The sequence below is a fragment of the Coloeus monedula genome, assembly GCF_965178545.1.
Source record: "Coloeus monedula genome assembly, chromosome: W".
Lineage (NCBI taxonomy): Eukaryota > Metazoa > Chordata > Aves > Passeriformes > Corvidae > Coloeus > Coloeus monedula.
This window is the reverse complement of record NC_138821.1, coordinates 96028-114663: the sequence shown is the minus strand read 5'-3', so window position 1 is coordinate 114663 and position 18636 is coordinate 96028. Positions and strand designations below refer to the sequence as shown.

At 46.8% G+C, this 18636-nt stretch overlaps 2 protein-coding genes across 2 annotated transcripts; both read right to left on the bottom strand.

Annotated features, from left to right (window-relative positions):
* LOC309584564 (retinal homeobox protein Rx2) lies at nt 1-1796 on the bottom strand (the record flags this gene model as incomplete). The annotated part of the gene is made up of 3 exons (XM_082300646.1): nt 1346-1796; nt 995-1224; nt 1-453 (listed from the first exon to the last, which is right to left on the bottom strand). Exons 1-3 carry the CDS (start codon nt 1611-1613, stop codon nt 1-3), a joined length of 951 nt encoding a protein of 316 aa, XP_082156772.1. The 5' UTR covers nt 1614-1796.
* Nucleotides 1797-9804: 8008 nt separating this feature from the next.
* Nucleotides 9805-17701, bottom strand: LOC309584600 (complexin-4; the record flags this gene model as incomplete). Its single annotated transcript, XM_082300694.1, has 3 exons — nt 9805-10032; nt 15563-15650; nt 17535-17701. 3 exons carry the CDS (start codon nt 17699-17701, stop codon nt 9805-9807), a joined length of 483 nt encoding a protein of 160 aa, XP_082156820.1.
* Between the last annotated feature and the right edge of the window lie 935 nt (nt 17702-18636).

Here is an 18636-nt window from a genome sequence, read left to right as displayed (position 1 = left end):
TCAGATTGTCTGCCAGGGTTTGCCAATGGACTGGATGTGCTCCTTAGCCTTCAGCCGCAGGGCAGCAATGCTGGTGTTGCGTGGGTCTGCCTCTTCCAAAGGGAACTTGTCCACAAAGGTGGCCCCACACTGGTAAGGTGGCGGTGGCCCCATGGCCCCCAGGGGCTGCAGCGCGTGGGTCACTGCCGGAGAGTTCAGGAAGGGCGGTGGTGTGTAGCTGCCAGGCAGGCTCTGTGGTGAGGCCACGAAGCCAGGCAGGGTCTGCAGGGCTGTGCTGCTGGGCACTGGCGGGCTGAGCCATGTCTCCAGGGGCAGGCTGCTGCTCAGAGGACCCATGGGTGTTGCCTGTGGCGAGCGGTTGAACGAGAGGATGGGCGAGTCCTGCAGCTTCATGGAGGTCACCTCCAGTTTCTCCTGCCGCCTCCACTTAGCCCGTCTGTTCTGAAACCAAACCTGCAAGCAGAGCTGTATCAGCCAGGCCCCAGGCGGTGGACAGAGGCTCGCCCCTGGGTGCAGCGGTGCACACAAAACAGAGCGAGGGAAACACGCCTTGCCGAGCTAGGGCAGAAGGGAATTTGGAGGGCTCGGGCGTTCCCCCACGACTCACAGCCCTGCGCTGAATGGAAAACAGCCCCGCAGCGGAGCTGGCCCGCCCATCCACCGCCACCGCCCTGGCACACAGCGGGTTCAGCGGCCCCGGGCTGGGACACGCCACTCAGAGGGCAGCAGCACCGACGACGCGGCTGCCGGACGCAAATCGGCCCCGAACCCCGCGCTCCACTGGGGCCTCGCGTGGCCGCTCAGCAGCGCACCGGCCGGGCCGAGTGTGGCCGGAGCCGTGCTGCGGTCACGGGCCCGCGCGCCGCATCGGGGCTGCTCCGGCCGCCGGGACCCCGGGGCTGCGCCGAGGCGCGTCGGGCCGGGCCGTGTGCGGCTTCCCGGCGCGGGGGGTCGTAGGGGCCGGACCTCCGCGGGGGGCCGGGCCGGGCGTTACCTGGACGCGGACCTCGGGCAGATTGACCTTCATGGCCAGCTCCTCGCGGCTGTACACGTCGGGGTAGTGGGACTTCTCAAAGGCACGCTCCAACTCGTGAAGCTGGTACGTGGTAAAGGTGGTGCGGTTTCGCCGGTGTTTCTTCTTGGGCTGTTCCTCGTCCGACGGCTTCCCCTCGCCGCTGCTGCCAGCGGGCAGCTCGGGGCTGGCGCTGCCGGGACAGTACGGCTCTGCGAGGGGAAGACAGGGGGGTCACCAGCGGGATCTCCCCGCGGGGCTCGCCCGAGGGCGTGGGGCAGCGGCGCCCACCCGTCCGCCCCCCGATGCCTGGCGTTCGTCCACAGCGCTCACCTTGGAAGCGCTCGGCGCGGCCCTGGGGCTCGGCCGGCGGCGGCTCTCCGGGCATCTTGGGCAGGCAGTGCCGGGGCCCCCGCCGGTCCGCCTCCTTGGCGCTACCGTCGGGCGGGAAGGCGCCCAACAGCCCGTCTTCCTTGGTGAACCCCAGGATAGCCTCGATGCTGTGCAGCCTCGACGGGTTCCCCCCGGGGCTCCGCGCCGCCGGGGCAGCCAGCGAGAAGGCGCCCTCGGCCATGGCGAGCGGGGCGCCGGGCGGGTGCATGAGGCGGCTGGCCCGGGGCTCCGCCGCGGCGCTGCGGTCTCACCCGGCCCCCGGGCGGCGCGGGCAGGTCTGGCACGGTGTCGCCGGGCGGGCTGGCCTCCTTGGGGCGGGGGAGGAGTGCAGGGGGGCGGTAGGCGAGATGGAAGGCGAGGCCCCCGCGCCTCTTCGGCATGGAGGGGGAGGCAGGGCATCCCCCGGCCCCCGCCGGCCGCCCCGCCCCGCCCCGCCGGCCCCGGCCCCAGCCCCGGCCCCAGCCCCAGACGGCGCCGGGCGATGCCATCCGGGGCCCCCGAGGCGGGGCGGGGCGGCCCCCGCTGCAGCCGGGGCCGGCCCGGACCGAGCGCCGCGGCCGGAGCCCCGGGGCAGGGGCAGCACTGCCGAAAACCGCGGTGGGACGGGCGGCGAGAGGCGCGCCGGGCACGGGGGGACAGAGCCGGGCCGGCGGGAGCCGCGGGACCGCTGCCGGGGGCGCGGTAAAGGGGACTCAGCGAACGGACGGGAAGGGGCTGGAGCCCGGGGGTGCCGGGCCGGAGGACAGAGGGTCCCCGGCGCGGCCCCGCGCTGTTCGGCGGCTCTCGGAGCCTCGCCGCGTTTCTCTTGCCCGACGGCTGCAGCCCAGATCTCTCCCAGACGGTTTGGTGGTGCGTCGGTTTCACGGCGACCGCTCGAAAGCTGATCCGCGGGACGATCCGAGGCCCCGGGCCGACTCGGGCACTAGCGTAAGCGCCGATGCGCCGGTGCTCTGCGGGACACTCGCCCTGCGGCCGGTTGCTTCCAAAGGCGTTTCATAGACCAGGTGCTTCTGGGCAGGATGGACGCAGGAGGTGGACTCAGCCTTTCAGACTTCACAAGCCCGAGGAAGCTCTAAGCAATATTTGCGAGGACGTTTTCCAGTACGCTGCTATAGGACAAAGCCTGTGAGAAGAACCGATTCTGTGACCCTGTACTCCACGGTGCAAGTGGGGCTGGGGGGGTAGCAGGCAGGGCATGGCTTCATGGGGGGATGCACAAAATGTTTTGAAGGTGAGGCAGGGAGACAGATCCCACACATCACGTTGTACTTGGCTTGGTGGAAGACGTGGACCCACCACAGTACCAACCAGGTAACAGCATCACGTCTCCTGCATCGATATTTTTCCTGCTTTTGTCTTTCTGTCACTTTATCACTTTTCACACTAGCACTTCCCAGTTCCTCTGTACCTTTTGTCCCATCTGGTTTAAATGACAAACCCAGTAACATCCAGAGTGGTTTTCAGCCTACACTTAGCTTTGAAGATTCTTCCATTTGAAGCCTGAGGAGAGTGTATGTGAATGAAAAACACCACTGCTGCTGCTCATTCTTCCAGATATATTAGCTCTCTCAATAAATCTGCATTTTTTTCTTCCCCTCCTGCCCCAACAGGCTCCATATCATGTAGATTTTCTCACAGGAATCACTTCAAAGATTGGCAGTGCTTGCTTCTGCCAATGTCCACACCTTTTGCAGGTTTATGGTCTGATGTCCCAGAGTTGATTTCTTTTAGGAGTGCACGGCTTTTCCTAGATCCAGGTGAGGTTTGCCTTCACTGACTGCTTGGGGGGGGGGGGGGTAGTTTGAGGCCAAAAGAACTCAGCCATCCGTTTGCACAGAGGGAAGAGGCTAACAGAAGAGACAAGAAAAGGTTAGTGTGGCTTTTGTGCACACTATAAAAAGCAAGTCAATACCATTGTAGGGCATTGGAGGGTACGCAAAGCAATCAGCCAGGGGCCATTGTGTTCCTTTAATCTACATGTGTGTTTCCCAGGAACTCTATTAGTGAAGATGAATGAACTGTGCAATGTCCCTAATTTCTTCTAATTTGAAACTGGGGGTTCACAGCCCTCAAAATCAGCACAAAACATACCTGTCCCTCCAGAAGCCCTGGGCAAAACTGGGAATCAGTTTTGCTTATTGTAGCTAAGAAAAACAGGAATGTGAGACGAAGGAGCAAAAACCCTTTAGTCAGTGCTATAAAGGGCATTGGATCCTGGCACAGATGCTGCTTTTTGGGTACCTGTCAAAGTTGTCAGCTACAGGATCAATAATCGATTTTTTTGCCATTAATTACAATGTGAAGGCAGGAAAAAAGCCTTCCAGCCCTGAAGCAGGGTGCTTGAGTCCCACACAGGACACAAGAGACCTTCCTCCTTGACAGAGAAGGCTCCTCTTTCCACAGCAGTAGATTGCTCTCTTTGCTCTAATTGTATTTTCCATACAGAGCTACATTTGTCACTGTAGCATCCTCCTTGCAGGCAAGTGGAATTGTTCAGAGGAAGCCTCTCCTTTGATCCCAATTTGAAAAAATACCTGACAAAAATCCCCATAACTGCATAGCAGAGCAGAGAGAGCTCTGACTCTTCCAACTCTAGATCTCTCTTTTCTCTCTTGCCATGCTTCAGGCACACACTGTGTGACACACATGAGGCATTACACTGCTCCAGGGAGGGAGGAAGTCTAATGGTTCCTCTGATTACACAGAGGGTTTAGAATGGCAAAGAACGGTAACTGAACATTTCCCTTTGGGTCTGATGTCCTGGCTGTCAGTTGAATCCCTTGCTGCCACAGAACCCTCTGGGATATGTGTCATATTAGAATGAAGCCTCAGAAACTGATGCTGTGGTACATCACAGCTTTGCAAAGACCATTGACCTTTGGAAAATTACAGGGGCAACCAGAATCAAATTTGAGAGTATTAGGGGATGAAACAGGCAGGGTATGTTACTTGCTTTTCCAAGGGATGCCCCCATTCCATCACCTTTTTTATTTTTTTTGCAATGCATTATTGAAATTTCTGCTGAAGTTATGCCTGGAAAGTAACAAAATTTCTCAAGATGGACAATCTGTCAAGTGCAGTTGTCTGCTGTACCTCCTTCCTGTACATGTATAGTGAAGACTAAAGGGAAATAGTTTTCATCCTGTTGTTGCTGTTGAGACATACGCATGGGACGTGGTTTCACACAGTGAAGTCAGCACCATAAAATGCCACAGATTCTTCCTTCCTTTTCGCCTGCCTTTTCCTTATGTCCAGGTGAAATAATTACTGACTTGCAGAGCAGAGATTTGAAACTGAAGTCACACTGCAGGAGAGACATCGCTCTCCAGACCAAAGAAGTGCAGCAGGGAGGACATCCCTGAAAGATAAATGTGGCTTCCAAGGTCAGACTGCAATTCAATGGGAGGCAAGCAAGGAAAAGGAGGAAATATTCACCTAGAGGGAACCTGTACCCTCCTGCAGTTTGCATGCTCTGTATTATCCAACAGATTGTTAAAAACAACCAAAAAAAGGCTTTGCTTTTTTCCTCCCCAGAAATTCCTAAGGGTGCAGTTTCAGAACTTTCTTGAAAGCATAACGCGTGAGGAAGCTGCTGCCTCCTCCTGTCACTGCATCGCTCACACCTTTCTTGTTTTTCTGCTGGGACTTTTCTTGATCTACCCAGGAGAGTCAGTTGCATTTTCTCTACCTCCCAGGGTCCTGTCTGGCACCCAGGAACTGCACAGAGATCTTGCTGTCCCGCTGTCTGTCCAGGCTGTGGAATAGGCTCTGGGAGCCAGGCAGCCCTTTCTGGTGGGAGCACCACGGACTAGGTGCGATGGTGCTGGGATTTAGGCTCACCATGCTCAGAGGGAGGGAGGGGAGGTTCATGCTATGAGGCTATATTAATGCAATCCTTCTTTACTTGTTTTCCAATTAGCCTAATTGAATTCAGATTGCTTAAAAGTGGGCACTAGAGACATTTATCTTGATGGAATGACGGTCTTGAGCTCCAGCGATCCTATTAACTCTAAGAACCCAAATCCCAGGTAGGGTCCGTCCAGCAGTAGCTGCCATGTGACCTAACCCTTTAATCTGCTCCTGACAAAGACACACAGACACACAGGCACGTCTCCGTCCGTTCTCACACGTGCATAGCTGCATGCACACCCATACATGTGCATTTGTGCACAGAAATGGACACAAATATTCCCAGACTCACATACCAGTGCACGTGCACATGCGCACACATGCAGAGGCTCTCCCGTGACCTGTCCCCCAGGGCTAAGCACCTCGAGAGCTGCATGTACCTGGGGTGGTACAGGGCCTCCCCTGCCACCTCCTACCCATGTGCCTCCCCAGGCCTGCGGCTGGCAGGTAAAGACCGGAACAGCTGGTGCTGGAGGGATGAGCCCTGCAGGTGATGCCGGGAGCAGGCAGGCACCTCCGGCAGGCTGAGGATCAGGCTCCTGCTGAGGGCAGCACAGGTCTGCCACCCTGCCCTGACTCTGCTACTCCAGACTGAGTTTGGGAGCCTCTGGTCTAACAGTGGTGCTTAGGGCTGCTTACTCTCCTGCCAGTAGCACTTCATGGGGGCTGGGTTCCCATCCTGCACCAGCCCCAAGCCACCTCCCAGTCCTGCTTGTCTCTGCCAGCCCAGACATTTTTTTGGAATCTCATTAATTGCTTGTTTGGTGATTCTGACTGTACTTTCTTCTCTGACCCTTTAAACTGTGAAAATGCTGATCCTCTATCTGCTGACAAATTTAATTAGATCCTTTAAAGCACCAGATGCTTTCAGTAAGATTTTCAGGATGTCCCAGGCACATTTTAATTCAAAGGTCAAAAGCCTTAAGATTGTTTATTTTGTTGTTTTATAGATAGGACAATTCAGTCTGTAAAGCAACACAACAGTGTGGAGACACTAGCAAGTTTTATACCAATGCAGAGGGAAATGCATTGAGCCTCACAAACCTCAGGCTGATTGAGCTGAGCTGGTGACTCTTTTATCTACTTTATGTAAAGACCTCCTAAAAGACCCCACTTGTCTTTCCAGATAGATAATTAGATTCCATGGTGCCATGTGAGAGCAGGATCCCAAGAGGGAGAAATTGGATCAGAAGTCTTGTTGGTTTTAGGCAAAATAACTCTGATGCTTGAGGGACCTACTGAAGATAGGTTTTCTTCAGTAAAGGAATGACCTGTTGGATAAGAGCCATTTAAGGCACCAGGACATCCTCTGGAAAAAGCAAGGAAGGTCAGAACTTGTCAACTCTGTGTTTCTTAGGTAAGAAAGAAATGAGCAAGAAGAAAATGTGTATTTTCTTGGTGCTGCAATGGGGAAAATATTGGATAACAGGTTTTCAAGCAAGTCTGTTCGATTTATATTTAAAGACTGATTGATGAAAGAATTTTCCCAAGCTCTATTTGTAGGAAGGAATCTCAGCTTCCTTTTACTGTTAGCAAACTGGCTGTGTTCAGGGAAACTAGAAACTACCTACAAGAACATTTAACACATGGTTGGGAGGAGTGTTTTTAGAAAGTGCTTGTGTGCTCAGCAGAAACATTAGGGGAAAACTGGCAATCAGCTTGAAATGTGACAAAGGATTCTAGCCGAAAATAGGTAAAAGACATACAAATAAATATATTTGCCAAATAAATGTAATTTGCCTTAATCAAACGTTCCACATATGATGAACACACAAAGCTGTGTGCTGCCCTCTCTGGTTTTGGCAGACACGGAGGCAGGCACCACTGCGACTGTCAGTGATAACGAGGTTTTTAAAGGCAGCAGCTTTTCTCTGGCCTTTTTCTGTGTCTCAGTGTCTGTGGCAGTGCACCAGGAGGTGGTAGGGAGACTCTCCCTCGCCACCTTGGCACCCAGCAGCTGTCGGAGCAGGAGGGAGGGGAACCTCTCTTGCTTGCCCTTCTCTCTGCCTCACAGCAGAGGTGACTTTGCCAAAAGGATAATTTGGCCTCCTTTCCAAGTGACCAGTAAAACACTGCAGGCATAGCACAGGCTCACATCCTCCCTGAGATGCTCTGCCTGTCTGCCTCTTGTCACTGTCCCCATGTAGCTGTGGGTGACTGCTGACCCATCTGCAGGAACAGGGACTGTCCCAGGCAAGTGTGGAAAGGCGCTGCTTAGGTTTGGTGGGCTGCCTGCTGCAACCATTGCTTTACCTGTGGAATCTGTGTTATCCAGACTTTTCCTGTACCTCTTCCTGGGGACGGATCCTCCCTGGTGGTGATGGGATCTTCCAGGATCCATGGGATGACTTAACTTCTCTCCACAAAGCCCTGTAACTCTCTGGGGCTTGGCAGAGCCCCCACTGTTCTGTGGGTGTCTTGGGGTGACTTTATGATGTGTATCCCATATCGCTGCCCTATGCCCAGAAATTAATTCTTGTGCCTTTCTAAGCCTTTAAACTAGCCTGAGAGGAGGAAGGAAAAACTGAGCAAAACTTTTTCAAGGCAGTTTGCAGCTTGTTCAAGGTCACACAGAGAGAGCGATTTTTTTTTTCCAGCTGCGGTGGGGGAGCAAGGAAGCACCCGGCTTGCAGGTTTTTTTTTTCCAGTCAGCTTTTGGCCAGTTTTTCAGTTTCTTTTTCTCCAGAGAGAGACTGAGAGTTGAACTTTTTTTTTCTTCCCTGGATTTTCAGATTTTCTCCCTTTTCTGCTGGACTACTTCAATATCAGAGCACATCGGGAGGACTTTCCACTGAGCACAGAGGGCCTGGCCCTGGGCCAAGCCCCAGCTCCGAGGAGACCAAAGGGAGGACTCTAACATTTTGCCAGGTTTTTTTCTTCACAGTGAAAGATTTTATTATTTAGCATTATTTTCCTTTTCCTGTGTGTTTGTTAAATAAATAGTTTTTATCTCTTTCACTTTCCTTCGAGGAAAATTTATTTTTCCCAAACCTGGTGGGAGGAGGGGTGGTTGTGCCTTCTCTCAGAGGATATATCTCTAAATTTGACCAAACCGGAACAGTGGGGCTGGAGGACATGACCCAAAACAGGCAAAGGGTGCTCAACACGGAGTGGTTTTCACATCTGGAGTGTGCTGTGGTTGTATCTTGTGCACTTCACAGAACAATACGTGAGGCCAGGATCAAGGAAGAAAGAAGAGAGAAAAGAGAAGAGAAGAGAAGAGAAGAGAAGAGAAGAGAAGAGAAGAGAAGAGAAGAGAAGAGAAGAGAAGAGAAGAGAAGAGAAGAGAAGAGAAGAGAAAAGAAGAGAAGAGAAAGAGAAAAGGAAGGAAGGAAGCAAGCAAAGAAGGAAGGAAAAGAGAAAGAAAGGAGATAAACCATACTTAGTGTATTTGTTAATTTAAAATGAATATTTTTACTTGATTGGGTGGAGACAGAAAGAGAGAGAGATAAAGACTTATAAACCTGTAGGAAGGTGCTACATGTATTCATTTCCAAACTTAATTCCCAGGCTAGCTCTTGGAGAACTTACGAAGCCATTCATTTCATAGAATTCCTTGGGAGTCAAAGCCTGGGTGTCTCATAGCCTCAGGCAGATTCAGCATTAGTGAGATCTATGCCTTTCCTCAGGTTTAGGTGTCCTACCCTGGCATAACCTTCCATGTTTAGCCTTCGATGGAGACAACTCCCAGAATCAGCGTGAGGAGCTGGTTTTAGCCTATCCAAGTTTTGTGCTAGTACCTCAAGCCTCAGAATTTGGCACACAGAGCAGCCAAACAAAGGGTCACTGCTGTCCCTTGATGTTTGAAGTGTCTTTGAGAGGCTGGGAAATGAAAGCAGACTGGAGAAGCCTGCACTGCTCCAGAGCAGGGCTCACTGAGAGCCACCAAGCCTTACTTTCCTACAAGTCCCCACTCAGTGTATTTGACAACATTTTTGACCCATGCTGTTGAGTTACATGCTTCATTTTTTGCCTTTTGCTAAACTTAGTACAGAGATGATTAAAAAAATCAAGGTTTTTCAGCCAATGTCAATATTTGAACACTGTGTTTGCCTCAAGATGTTTGAAACAGACATGTTTTTATAAGAAATACATGTGTTTATTTCTGAAAGCAGGATTAAATATGCGGTTACCTCCATGTGATGTATCAGAAGCACAGTTTTGTTCAAACATACATATTTAATAGCATTTCAATCTCTTGGAAAAAATGGGAGAAGGCACATTTTTTCCCCAATATTAACTTCTTTAAAGCCATTTTTTCCATGGGAGAAAAGGTTATGTTCAAAACTGAGGATCAGTTCTAACTTCCTTCTAGGCGGTCCCAGCAGGTACATTTTCACTCTCCCCTCAGGATTTTAAGTCTCTCTCTCATCAGTTTTCTATATTTACACTGAATGCTCTAGAGCTACGTGCATCCCTCTGCCTGCTCTCCCTCTGCAGCCCCAGCAACACAAGACTGAAGTTATAGCCCTTGGGCAGTGGTGGCTCTTCTACATCATGGAGCATTTCTGCTCAGCCGCCTGTTTCATCTCAGTGAAGGTGGCTTGTGCCTTTTCTTTGATGGCATCCATGTCCATATTCTGGATGTTCTGCAGCTGGCCCAGGATAGAGTCCTTGTCCTCTTCCTCCTCCTGATCTTCTGCCACCATCTTCTGAAGGTCTTCTGGCAACCCCACATCATCTCCAGCCATCTGTATTTGATTCTCATCCAATTCACTCTAAAGCAGGAAACAAAACCAGCAAATGAGAGTATTTCTGCTCTCCCAGGATCTACCAATGAGCCTCTTGTTTTGTTCTTTTTTTTTAGGTTTTTAGGGAGAATGGAAACAGATGCACAAATTTTTCAGTCAAAATTTTTGAGCGCCACTTGTGAATTCAGGGCCTCAATCAGTTTCCATGCAAGTTCTAAGATTTTTCAGGCAATGTCAATTATATTTCTTTGAAGGGCTTCAGCACTGTCAAAACTGAAGCCCTCAGTGTCACTTGCCATTTTAGAAACCTTTGCCATGCTGATAGTGCAGGAATTCCATTCCAAGTTATTCGTATCCCCCAAAACCATGCTGCAAGACACCGCCAAGCCTGTCAGCTGCTCTGCTGTGCCTGTCAGCTTCTGCTCAATGAAGGAAGAGCTCTAGAAAAGCTGTGGTACCATTTTCTTATTCAATTGTTGGGAGGGGATTTTTAAAGTATTAGCACTAAACTGAAGCCTTCTGGAAGAAAGAAAAAAACTTCGGGATGAACTACTGGAAAAAGGGTCCCCCATCTTCCCAAACCATGTCTAAACTCTGTCTAGATCTTTGATTGGCCTCTCTGAGTTGTGATGAAGAGCAGGGGCAGCCTGGCACATAATCAGTGTTGCAGTGCTGGTAAGTGGGGCAATAGGAAGACCTAGACAACAAACGAGAGGAGGAAGGTCGGGTGTGAGTCTGAGAAAGCAAAAGGAGGCAGGAGAAGAAACTGGTTAAGCAATTAAAAGGGCTGAGACTGCAGTAAGCACTACATACACTTGCTTCCTGCCTGCCCCCCGATACACTGGGATTATGTCAATTTTTCAAACAATGGTGATTTTGTTCACATTTTCTCGTGGATTCTGATGGATCCAGAGCTCAGAACAGGATATTTTGACACAGTTCACACATCAAAAATGAACATTAATGCCTCATTACACCTCCAAAATGAAGCATGACAGCAGCAAAAGCCTGATATGAATAAGCAGCAATGCTATCAGCAGGAGGTGTTTTTTAGAGTGAGGGGTCTGGGTTTTGCATGAATGAAAGGACAAATGAATGCAAGGACATATATGAGCGATGTCTGTGTTGTTGTAGGCCTTAGCAAGGACAGGCAGACTGGGGGTGGTTGGCCGCATAACCACTATTTACTGTTCCATATTTCCATACTTTATGTTTGCAATAACTGTACTTCCCTTTAATCTGATTTCTCCCCATTATCTCATGTGAAACTGCGGAGAGCTCTAGCAGGATTGTTACTGCTGTGTGGATAAAATGGGTGAGGACATCTCTTCCCCTTTTTGGGTAAGGGTTGCTGCAGTCAGATCTGTGGGAACTAGAAACACTCTCCCAATCAGAAAAGATATTCTTTATTGATTGTGTAGCAGGAAAAAATGTGTTAAGCTTTTATTCAGCAGCTGATGGCTACCAGAGGAGTTAACCCTTTTGAAATCCTCACCAGTAGCAGTAGAGGATGATAAAAAAGACACTGTTAATTACTGAAAAAGTGTGCCTTAATCAGACGATCACACATGTTCTTTTCTTTAGAATTATTTCTAATTTAAGGCATCATCACTGCATGCTACTGTAGTGATTCACATGTTTGCAATGTAAACAATTGTCTGGCATGTTCCTTCACCAAAGCCCGCTGTCCTGTGGAAGTCTGAGATGTGATGTGCAACAGTTTGGGGCTTCAAAGTGTTCTCTGACCAAAAAAGAATATATTGAGATATAGTCTAAGGCAGTACAATTCTGCCAAGCCACCTGCTTCTACCCACTTGGCATTTAGCTTGAAAAGACCTAAATTTGGCTTCAAAAGGGTGGGGCTGCTCAACAAGAAGCAAAGAAGCACATGAAATGTGTAGCCTCTTCTCTTCCTTCTAAAATTTGACAGTTTGATTCTTGCTTACTTTGATTTGAAATGGAAAAGTGAACACAGAAGCTACATCTATTCTACTAAGTTAAATATGCCTGGCACAGGTCTCTTGCCCCAAGGCCAGCTGGCCTGGAAAAAACCCACTGGGATGCTATTGAACTCTGTCGCCCTGCCGAACAGGGTGGTCCCATCAAACTGCCGATTGGGAATGCCTGTCCTAACTCCCAAACTGGCCCTGGGAACTGCTTGGGAGGGTGCCCAGGCCAAAAGTGGGTCAGATATTATTCTGACAATTAACAGCATAGGCAATAGTGTCTGAGTGCATGGTAATATTTTTTGACGCTGACTATGCATCTGATGTAGTCAGTCCCAAATCTGTTTTGCTATAGATGCAATAGAGTTCTTTACATATACAGTGATACACGCAGAAAACTGTCTAAATATCTGCTTTGTTACAATTTGTTGGTAAAGTCGTCTGCCTAAATTAAGGTGCAAATGTCCAGTTCAAGGATACCAACTTTATTTTGTAACACATTAAGTGTGTACAGAAATGAGAAAAAAGGAGAGTGAAAGAGAGAGAGAGGGAGGATTGAGACAGTGCTAGCAGGAGATGGTCACCATCTGATATCACAGGGGAAGTTCCTTCTTTAGCTACCACAGGTAAAGGACATGGTTTAACATTAGACAGCCCCATGACCACCGGGTTGGAAGAGCAATCTCCCTCAGGGAGGAGCACAGTCCGTGCCCACCTGGCGGGAAGAGCAATCTCCCTCAGGGAGAGACAGCTTCTTCCACTAAAAGTTTTGTCAAACTCCCTCAAAGGGAGATGACGCCCTCCAGGCAGAGAGACAATCAAAGTTTGGTATTGCTTGTTAAATGGCACTTTCAGTTCTCTGACCAATGATGTTGAAGTCCTCTGTGCAACTTAAGGAGCAAAGAAAACCAAATGCTGGTTCAACACTGCTTATGTGAAGTCTGCTTGCAAACAAAAAAGAACAAAGCTCACAGACTAATCCACAGGGGAAGCAAACTCTTTTCCAGCATCGCTGTGTGAGATACTGCTTTCCTTATGCCTAACTTATCCTGTCATAACATTTACCTATGCTGATGTACAGAGAGCCTTAGGTAGCTGGCTCCAGACCTGATCCTGTGATTCATCGCCTATAATGCACCAGTAACATACAAAATCAGAGTTCACCTTGCCTTGACCTGCAGGTGGGATTTTTGATTAGCAATACAGCAGCCCCACCATCCTTATGCCAATGAAGGGCTGCAGGTACCTCACAAGTACGAGGAGCCATAGGTTGGAACCAGCAGCCCTCCTCCCCAGAAACACCCTTAGAGATTCCGGACATCACAGCCTGGAGCACAGACCTGGTGAGTGGGGACTGGTCCCTCCTGATATTTGCACTGGGACTCCATTTTTCCACAGCTCATGCCCCTGTGTTTAGACCTTGCAGAAATTCATTGATTACTGAATCCCAGTTCAGGAAAAAGGCAGCAAGTGGATAAGAGAGTTTGGTGAGGTTTTTTTTGGTTTTTTTTTTTTTAATTATTATTAAAATATCAATGTCTGTACATAATATTTTTAAAATGTTTTGTGTGAATGTGACGCACTGAGTACTCCAAAGATGAAAAAGTTGTCCATAGATCAAATGTCTCATGGCTAAAAACATCTTTCTGATGATAAACCTAAGTTGACAACTCTGTTAATAGGATTAGTTTCATTAAGGGTCTACTTTCTCTTATAAATCTGGCCCAGATAGCACGGAGCTTTAGATTTTACATGGCAAAGGGGGCCCTGCTTAGTCCTGAAATTCATGCTTTTACTTAAAATGCTTGCTAGTGATTGATACTGGTAATATTCAGTGTTTCCAGCCCATACTAGGCTACCTGAAATGACTTTTAATTTTCAAAATAATTAATGCATTATCACAAGTCTGAGAGCATTTTGCTGCCAGCATGTTGTATCCCAGCATTGAATTTTTTTCAGGGATACATAGTGTGCATGTAATAATTTAATTTTCTTCCTGCTAGAACATGTTTTTGTAAGGGCTGAGGAAAACCAAGATATATGCTATATAGGGAGAAACAAATGCGGAAAAACGTATCCTGCAATATTGTTTGCTGGCTAAGGGCTACTTTCCTACCTTGGAGACAAGTCTTCTATTGTTATTACTGAAGTTTGGCTCCAGACAGAACTTAGTATATGCCAAAGCCGAGATCCTGCTGGAGATAGGTCAGATCACCACTGCTTGCTTGTGTGTCTTGAGCTTGAGGTGCTCAGCCAAGGGGGACTGGAGACCTGGTCACCATCTCAAGCTGAAAAAAGCACTACAAGTGGGAGAATTTCAAAACCACAGAGACACCCAGCTGCACTGATGTTTAGTTGAGACCTGGGCACTCAAGTATCCTGGAGCTTTCCAAAGCAGCCCCTCTTGGAGCTGAAAGCTCTGGCAAGATGCTAGGTAAGTGCTACTCAGGAGCTGTCTCAGCATATGCCTCCAAAAGGAAAGCAAAGCCTAATGATATTTTACTCCTCAGCTGCTAATTAAAATGCTGGTGTTTAGAGACTTAGGCCTCCAATCCAATCAGTCACTTAGAATCTTGGACTTAATTTTTTTGCATAATTAATCTTTCTGTAATTAAACTCACCCTCAGAGTATGTTGTCCAGCTAGAGCACCAGAAGAACCAGGCTCTTAGGGGTGGAATACATCTTAGCTGATTTCAGCTGTCACCTGAAGAGACATAGCCACTGGGAGGTGAGCCAACTCCATCTTAAATGCTTGTTTAAAAGCTTGGCTAGATGAGGCTACAAGTGCTGGTCTCTTTCTGTTGATGATGAGTCCCTAAATGACATGTTTGGATTAAGCACTACATTTTTTTGCAGTTAAATTACAGGAGATGGATTCTTTACCTTCCTCCATTTTAATTAATCAAAAGCTCTGGAAAGTACTGATCAGAAAATGAGTGGTAATGAGCTGGCAGGTGAGTAATATAAATAAACTCTCAAACTGCTAAGAACCACCACACATTTCCTTGAGGGGTATAAATGAAATATGCCAACATCTTCCCACTAGTGATAGGTCAGAGCAAATGTGTGATCCAAATCCATGGAGAAATATTCTGTCCTGTATTACCTCTCTCCTGCCCATGGCACAAGCTTACAAAATAACACCATAATTAAAAAAAAATATTTTAAATAAGTGAGATCCATGGATGTTTACCGTAGGTTTAGTGCTAAAGCCTGTACTTTGCTAAACTTTTGCTAAATAAGGGTTCTGCAGTTAAAACCCTGAAAACAAGATGATGAGAAAATAATGAGTGAGTCTCCCCTCTAAACCAGGAAAACCACTTTGAATACAGTAGAGAGCTATCCTTTTTTGTATCCAGGTGATTTCACGTCAGGAAAAAGCTGTCAATCTAACTGTGCTCTCTGTCATGATCCAGAAGCTATTGCAGCTGCTGCCTGCTTTTAAAAAGCTTCCAGATTTCTCTGCTGCTTGAAGCTTTTGCTTTCAATATTTTGGTTTTCCTGGGAATATTTGACAGTGTCAGGATCACTAAGGAAAAAGGAACAGGCAGTTTAAAATTGGTTGAAATTTGGCCTCTGGACTAGATGAGCTCATGAGCTACAGGCTTACCTTGGGCAGTCTGTACTTTTCTCTCAGGTGAACCCTCAGAACGGCTCGCTCTGCTTTTTTCTGTGCAAATGCTGCATCTCTTTCCATCCTGGAAATCAGAACAAATGTTCCTTCAAGATGTTAATAAATACAATCTTTTGCACGGAACCAGTTGCTTGGCTGCAAAAAGTTACACACGGGAGTTATTCCCCAAGTAACTTGTCCAAAGGCACAAAAGGAGCAATACCAATAAAGTGATGCCAAAGGGCCACACTTCCTGTGCTTCTGTCACCTGTGAATTTTCCTGGTCTTTCCTTGTCCATTCATTGTTTCACAAGGGCAATGAATTCTAAAGCTTCCCTGTATGGAAAAGCACTGAATTAATCTGTGATTTTATAAAATGTTTTCATTAGATTTAAGGATTGGTCTGCACAAATATTTTTTTAGATTACATATGTGCATATTACATACTTGCAAAATGTATCTCCTCAAAGATTTTTGGTAACATTTGATAACACTCACCTTTCACCCCCCTCTCCCTTTAATTTCCTTTTTCCCCTGCTAGCATTTTCATGGAAATTCTATTGCAAAATTGATCTTGTTTCAGCATAGGTATTTTGGCACATAAAAGCTACTGGCAAAATGAAATATTACTTTTCCTCTGTTTCCAAAATGAGTTTTTGGATTTCTCTCTCTCTAAAAACAAAACCCCCACAAACAAACCTAAAATCTGAGGAGGACCCAAAGCCTGGTTGGTTATGGGTTCAAAATTGAGCACAACTTCAGCAAGGCACATTTACTTTTCTGGTCTCCATTCCTGTGCAGCTGAACACTGGGCAAAATCCAGGGACCCCTGAAACAGGAATATGCTCTGCCCATGCCAGAGATTTCTGACACAGAACCACATCTCTTCCTGAGATGATCTTTTCTCTTAGAGTTTCTAACAGTCCTATAGGGGTACTCCTGCCCTGCTTCCTCAGTATGGTTCAGTATGGAAAGGACACATGCACCACTTAAAAACAGTATAGAAGTAATTCTTTTCCCAGGCATTTCCCTGTCCCAGGAATCCTGTGTTGCTTCTCAGTCTCCATAAAACATCTTCCTGCCAGCAGGTGGTCATTTCTCTTTTAAATATCCCCTGACATAAGGCAGAGCAAAACATTCTGTGTTTTTTTCCAGACTAAATAACACCTCTTCAGGGTTTCCAGATAGAAATGTCTGATGCTAAATACAGACCTGGATACCTCAAATTCCGTCAGTCATTAACCCGGTACCTATAATCATCTTACAAGAAGGACTTACACAACCATTATGTAATTGACCATTAGAGGAACAGATGCATTTGAGATTTAAAAGTCAATCGTTTTATTTATAATTATGCATAATTTGAACTCCTGCATGCCGTCCTCCATTTTACTTGTTTTCATAAACACAGGAAGAGATAAAGATTGTCTTTACAGTCAAAATTGAGACTTAATTAATTTTAAAATTCTGCTTTATTTAGTGGATTTTAGAAAAAAAACAACCATCTTAAACCTTTGCTCAAGATAAATGAGCATTTAATATAGCACTCAGTACTTTTTCAGGTCTGCCATAATAAATGTGTACAACGAAATATTACCTATTGAAAGAATACTCAACATGGAGCTCTAGGAGAACAAATCATATACATTTGAGAATTAAATACAAACATCTTGGAAAATTTTTCTAGATAAAGTAACATCACCTAGGAATGAATCCAGCATATGAAGCTGTGGAGATAGCAGGAAAGCATAGGAGAGAGTTGCGGGGGGGGCAGGAAGAAGGAACATAATATTTTATCATTTCCAGTTGGGGAACTTTTGTTTTGGAAAGTCTTTTTAGCAAAGATTCATCTGCTTCTAAAAAAAAAATACTGAAGAGCTGCATGTTTGGCTTTTTCTTGGGTTATTTTTATCTGCATAAAGTTACCAAGAATTAGCCCCGTGCTCATAATAAGGGAACAGGTACTCACTTCTCCTCAACCATTTGCTTTTGATATTCTTCATACTCCTCTCTGGTCATTCCTGCAGCTGCTGCTGGATCAGAAGGAGTGCTTTCTTCTTTGCTTTCTTCCCCTCCACCTCCAAGTCCCAAATTCTTTACCTGGTTGCTCAACATACTTTTCATTAGAAAGGCCATCTTCTCAAAAAAAAAAAAAAAAAAAAGAAAGAAAAAAAAGAAAAAGAAAAGGAGCTATAAGAAAACAACTACAAGAAAGCCAAACAAAAAATGTTTTCAAACACAACAGTTGTAAGCAAGAGAGTTTCTACAGCCACATCAGCTCTTCAAGGGCACAGTGCTAGTGAAACGTGAATGCCAAAACCGGTTTGTCAGCCATAATCTGGATTAAAGAGTGAACTCCTTAATATATAGAGGCAGATGGTTCAGATTACTCCAAAAAAAATCATTAGATGCAACTACCTACTTTTTCCATTAATACTTTAAGCTAATTGTACACGCACACACACAAATCAATTATAGTGTGCAATAGCAATGTTGATATCTTCAGTTTTGAAGCTCTCTCTCACTTTCACAGAAATCACAACATTCCCTTGATCTGAATTGAAAACCTGCTTGACTCAATAGCCATAGTAAAACAGCAAAATTCAGGCTGTTGAGTGGTAAACACTCAGATTTGAGATTTGAAAACTTGAATTCTTCATTAAGCAAAAACACTGATTCTTTTTATCCCACTGGACAGAAAGTATTTGGTACAGTTTTTCTTCAGCCCTTCTTCACATGATTGGTTTATCTCCCAGATGAATGAGGCATCACTGCTATGATTACTTTATTTCAAGAAAGTAACCCCAAAGGAAGCAAGTCAGATCTTCTTACTGTTCTTTCTTTTGGGTTTCTGTCAGCTCTTGCCCAGGCTGTCTCCATCTACATCCCTGCTTTGGTGCTGCATAGAGCACCTGCTGTTTGTAATCCTAATTGCTGATAAAGAATAAATAAGTCTGAGTGTGTATGCCATAAAACAGTCTGGATACCTTTTGGGTGTAGATTGTTTCTGTAGGTCCTCATCTTTCAAACTTTTATTTGCATCATTAGCCTTACCAGGTCTACCCAGGTGA